The sequence below is a fragment of the Mauremys mutica genome, chromosome 10 (assembly GCF_020497125.1).
Source record: "Mauremys mutica isolate MM-2020 ecotype Southern chromosome 10, ASM2049712v1, whole genome shotgun sequence".
Classification (NCBI taxonomy): domain Eukaryota; kingdom Metazoa; phylum Chordata; order Testudines; family Geoemydidae; genus Mauremys; species Mauremys mutica.
The window spans coordinates 55,403,886-55,409,885 of NC_059081.1; the positions used below are offsets into that span (position 1 = coordinate 55,403,886).

The 6,000-nt window shown below is 36.9% G+C and overlaps 1 protein-coding gene across 3 annotated transcripts in view; it reads left to right on the forward strand.

The window, feature by feature from the left end:
- The window catches only part of LOC123378688 (MOB-like protein phocein), a 28,993-nt gene extending 24,729 nt beyond the window's left edge, over positions 1–4,264 (forward strand). For all 3 annotated transcript variants that reach the window (XM_045032779.1, XM_045032774.1, XM_045032775.1), the window contains 3 exons: positions 1,409–1,488; positions 2,481–2,592; positions 3,797–4,264. In XM_045032779.1, coding sequence (XP_044888714.1) covers positions 1,409–1,488; positions 2,481–2,592; positions 3,797–3,928 — 324 coding nt within the window. In that variant the 3' untranslated portion in view covers positions 3,929–4,264. The remainder of the gene's footprint in view (positions 1–1,408; positions 1,489–2,480; positions 2,593–3,796) is intronic.
- Positions 4,265–6,000: the final 1,736 nt, after the last annotated feature.

Below are 6,000 nucleotides of genomic sequence, written 5' to 3' on the forward strand. Positions count from 1 at the left end.
AGTTTGTTTTTCTATGTGTCTGACAATTTTATTCTTAACTATTGTTTCGACTAATTTGCCCAGTACCGACGTTAGACTTACCGGTCTGTAATTGCCGGGATCACCTCTAGAGCCCTTTTTAAATATTGGCGTTACATTAGCTAACTTCCAGTTATTGGGTACAGAAGCTGATTTAAAGGACAGGTTACAAACCTTAGTTAATAGTTCCGCAACTTCACATTTGAGTTCTTTCAGAACTCTTGGGTGAATGCCATCTGGTCCCGGTGACTTGTTAATGTTGAGTTTATCAATTAATTCCAAAACCTCCTTTAGTGACACTTCAATCTGTGACAGTTCCTCAGATTTGTCACCTACAAAAGCTGGCTCAGGTTTGGGAATCTCCCTAACATCCTCAGCCGTGAAGACTGAAGCAACAAATCCATTTAGTTTCTCTGCAATGACTTTATCGTCTTTAAGCACTCCTTTTGTATCTCAATATCCAGGGGCCCCACTGGTTGTTTAGCAGGCTTCCTGCTTCTGATGTACTTAAAAAACATTTTGTTATTACCTTTGGAGGTTTTGGCTAGCCGTTCTTCAAACTCCTCTTTGGCTTTTCTTAATACACTCTTGCACTTAATTTGGCAGTGTTTATGCTCCGTTCTATTTGCCTCACTAGGATTTGACTTCCACTTTTTAAAGGAAGTCTTTTTATCTCTCACTGCTTCTTTTACATGGTTGTTAAGCCACGGTGGCTCTTTTTTAGTTCTTTTACTGTGTTTCTTAATTTGGGGTATACATTGAAGTTGGGCCTCTATTATGGTGTCTTTAAAAAGCGCCCATGCAGCTTGCAGGGATTTCACTTCAGTCACTGTACCTTTTAACTTCTGTTTAACTAACCCCCTCATTTTTGCATAGTTCCCCCTTTTGAAATTAAATGCCACAGTATTGGGCTGTTGAGATGTTCTTCCCACCACAGGGATGTTGAATGCTATTGTATTATGGTCACTATTTCCAAGCGGTCCTGTTATAGTTATAGTCCATGATCTGCCCTCATGACTGAGCCATGGAAGCCAAACTAACTTGTAGGTGGTGGAATGAACTTTTTTTTTGGCGGTGGTCTTCCATTATAGAACTTCTGTCATGTCAGTTGCTAAAGAGAGATTTAATTAGAACATCTACTCCTGTGCATATGCCCGACTGCCAAAACAACCGTTCTCCTGAAATAATGCAATCAGGGGTACTTGGAGGTATAATTAATAAAACGTGGGAGGCAGAGACAGCCATTTTGAATTCCAGAAGTTTTACAGAGTTTTTATAAGGGTTTGAGTAAACTTCCCCCAGATGAGAGCTATGTGATGTATCAGACAATTCTGTGTGAAATATTGTGTGATGCAGTTTCATACCTGTTTTCCCCCTGAATATTTTTTAGTGTCCTGCTATAGACTACACCAGGCACACGCTTGATGGAGCTGCATGTCTTCTGAATAGCAATAAATATTTCCCCAGCAGGTAAAACTCTTAGAAGCATTATTTTTATTTATTTTTTTTTTGCGGGGGAGGGAGGTTTACATTCAGTAAATCTTGTTCATAGGTGGAACAAATCTGAAACAGTGTTTGGTAACGCAAATTGTTTTTCATGTATCTAATAGAATCAATTACTGTATTGTTCATATATAGTATTACAGAATATGATGAGAAATACTAAATGTGGCAGCATGTCCACTCTTACTGTTGTTGTTAAGTATGGGAAGAGGTCATGCTTTTAGTGCTGCTCTGCCACCAGCTTGTTAGAGGTAAAACAGAGGTGTCTAAGGGACTATATTACCAATCCAACTTAATCAAGTTGGGTTTTCCAGTGTGGTCTAGGTCTCCAGTGGGGAAAATCCCATCTCAAAGGAGGGAGGGGGTTGTGGTGGCTCAAGGTACTGCTAGACCTGCTGTGCTGGGAAACTCACAGCAAACTAGTGCAGTCCCAAAAGTGGACACCACTGACTGCAAAGAGGCCTGGCCAAGGACATGCACAGATTCAGTTTCTCAGGTAGTCTCCATGCCAATTTATGGAACCCTGGATGGAAAAGTAAAAGCTGAGTTTTCTGGGGAGGAGCCTCCATGGAGCACAGTGGTCCTGCTGGGGAAGGAGTGTGCAGTTTGCATCCCTCTGTGCTAGAAATGGGGAATCTAGCCCCTTCCAGATTAATTTTAAAAACTGTCTATATGTGGGAAGAAGCCAGTGTTTCTGCAATCAAAATATGAAGTTTTAAATGTGCAGAATGAGCCAACTTAATATTTTTACTAAATTCTTTCAAGAATAATGATTACAGAATTTAAATGTTATCAGTCATCTACAAAACCTAACTTTTGGAATTTCATGTGGGATCAATTCATCCAGTATAAACAACTAAAACTAAATACACAGGCGCACATGTGCATGTTTTATATCTGTATTCAACTTGTAGATTTGTAAAAGTGAGTACTGTATAACATTTGACTTATGCTTACAGGGTTAGCATAAAGGAATCCTCTGTAGCCAAACTAGGATCAGTGTGTCGTAGGATTTACAGAATATTTTCCCATGCGTATTTTCATCATCGGCAGATATTTGATGAATATGAAGTAAGTAACTGAGTACTTTGCATTTACTTTCATTAGTGCATTTATTAAAGTGATGCCAAGCATTGTTCTTCTGCAGTTGTTACATATTTTCTTCTCTTAACACTTTCACTACACAGACCTCCTTAGCAAGCAAGGTACAGTTCATAATAGATTACAAGTATGTGAGAATTGTGTGAAGTTTCATGTGAATGACTTTGGTCTTCAAACTAAGCAATTTCATGTGTGCTTTTTTAATCCTGTTTATTATAGTTCTCCTCAATTGGGTAGAAGTTCACTATATAGAAGCAGAAAGCTTTACAAGAACTTTAATACCATCAGTTCAATGACCCTTGTTATGAAAATTGCTTGCCTTTGAGTGTTACAGGAAACCCTTAGGATTATTATCATTGAAAGTAGAGAAATATTTTTTCAGTTTACTTGATGCATTTGACAGCACTTTTGTGTACAGTCAGTTACTTGATTGTGTATATCTTTCACACAGTAGTGGAGGAAACATTTTAACAGTTGGGAAGTGTGATGGTAAAGCCACAGAATCAACAGGGGACTCAGGGGCATGTGTATTACCTGGAACTATTTTATTTTTTTTAACTGACTAAATTTTAGGTCAGGAAGGGGGCTTAGAGGTGTTAATGGCAGTAAAAACAAGGGTAAGGACTAGCATGGGGAGGAGCACAATGGGTACGCATACTACTGGAGCCTGTGGACTGTAGTAGCAGCTAAAGACTGACTCAGCTTACTGTTTAGTTGGGGGTGTGTGTGTGTGTGTGTGGCGGGGGAGGGATTTAATTACCACAGGTGCCTATATACAGCTTTCGTTAGGGCTTTGCATAGTGGACCAGGATTTAGTTGACACAGAATTGCTTATCTGATTTCATACTTGGTATAGTGGGACTTGAATATATTCCTATTCAGGCGCTTTAACATTGAGTTATGAAAATAAAGATTAAATAGGTGCTTGTGTCCACTCTTATGAATATAAAAGGGGGAAATAAAACTATTTTACTAATGGATTCCTTGTGGTGGTATTATTTAGATGTAAACCACACAATGTTCCTAAAAGTTACAATACCAAGGGGACAATTTATTTATGCTCCAGGATTTTTATGATAAATTTCCCACAATTCACTTTGAAATATTCCCTTCTCATATGTCATAATGCATTTTATTTTACATTGGAATTTAAATATTTTTTTTCCATCCTCAGAATGAAACCTTTTTGTGTCACCGGTTCACTAAATTTGTGATGAAATATAATTTGATGTCCAAGGATAACCTGATTGTACCAATTTTGGAAGAGGAGGTGCAGAATTCAGTGTCTGGGGAAAGTGAGGCATGATGGGAATTGTGGTACAGAAAGCAACTGTACTAAACACACAATTGACATTATGTACTGTATATATCATTTTAGACACTCAATCATGTATCCTTATTATAGCTTTGTTTAGTATACTTTTGTATGCTGTGTGCATTGCCTTTTAATATGGGAAATACTTTAAGTTATTCATGAACTGTATATTCATCAATGTGGCACTCATGGTTTTTAAATAAAATTAGTATTATCTGTTTATAATACCTGTTAATAAAAGAATTACAGTTGTGTAAAATTGCTGCTAAACAATCATTGGATCACAATCCTCAAATGTGTCTGATTAAAAAAGATAAGTGAGACTAAGTTTTCACACAAGCCATTTTCTAATGAAATAGCAACGTTAGCCTTAGTTCTGAGTTTAATACATACCTTAAATTTAGAATCCTGCAGGAAGGTCCTTGTAATGTAGCTTATTCCTAATTTTAGCTCTTACTTTTTTTAAAAGAACTCATTTGTTTCTAAGTTTTACTTCTGCTTTTGGGCGTGCGTATATAGTATTAACTATTCTTGTATGTGTATATCCAAATATTAAACACAACTACAGTATTAGTAATACCAAAAGGATAACTTTACTATGCTACCAAAAGTATATTTTTGATCTATATGAGAGACAGTTGTGTACTTTTTGGACTTGCCTTTCTGTAACAGTGGAGGCCTGTATACATCATGGAAGTGATGTGTTGAGCTAAAGGCAAGGAAAGATTATTTTTTTTCTTATGAAAATCCTCCACTTTCGTTCCTCCCATGACTTCTCAAAAGAATAGCAGTGGCTGAAAATAACCTTTCCTCTTGGCTATAGTAAGGTACTTAGTGGTTTTATACCTGTGCATATCTATAGTAACTGCTTACAGATTATACCTCAGTGTTCATATTACACTACAGAACAATGTACTAGCATAGTCTTGTTTATTGTTTTAGCAAAAAAATTGAACTCTAGCCTTGCCATACTTTTGATTCATGTTGAGAGTATGATTAACAATGTGCTTTCATCCATTCACCTGGATTGTATACACTCTGAGATTAAATACATCCATAATTGGAGTTGTTTGCAGATTTGCAATAACTCACAAGTTCCATGAGTGCTGCTTAATGGTGTTGAACTGTCCAGAATTTGATTAGAATTAAATGTTTTAAAGATTATTCTAGCAGACTTGCTGTTAATGGTGTACATAAATGAAGAGAGTCTAAAATCACTAGCAGTGTTACTATATTAAATGGATCTTGCCTAGATAAAGTAAGTTTTGTGGCTTCTTCACACAGTAGAGACTTATGTTGTCAGGGGCCTGTTCATGTATTGAAACAGGTTAAAGTGTTGGGCTTAGTGGGCCAAGCCATTTATCTAAACTATACTTCCCCTTGAAGGTATGGTTACCTGGGAATGAGAGCTAATTTATTTTTAAATAGTAATTTCTTCAAAATATACTGAACATGCCTTAAGTAGTTAAATACAAAATATTACAAGTCAAGTATACCCTAAGCAACTGTACTATCTGGATATAAAGGGAATTTAAACAATGAGAACATGGAGAGATAAAGGTCTTAAATTGCTTCTACAGTGCTGCCTTCTTGGGCAGATATTTTTGTGTGTGTTTTAATTTTTAAAATTGTTTTTAATGGTCAGCAGGGTCACTGCATCAGATGCAGTCTTAGTAACTAGCTTTAGCCATTGTGTTTGCACACTTGAGGTTTATCTTATACAGGTCAGATGACTTGATTTGATATCTTGAAATTTGTCCTGAGGGTAGAGGATTACACTTTGGAGGTAATAAGATGTATTTAGCTTTGTAACAAGCTGCTGTTGCAAGATGGACCCTAGTACATTTCTGGTGTACAGCCACTTTGACAAACTTATATTGGCCTGGGATAGGCAAAAAGCTGGTGCTCTTCACTACTAAACATTTTTTGTAAAATTGAAGATAGTGGAGCGGTGCTCAGAACTTCATTAAAACCTGAGACTTCTCTCTTCCCCTTCTCTCATGCTTTGAGTTCTAGTAAGAGCCTCCAGAACTGTTAATCTTGTTTGTTCTCATTCACATAAT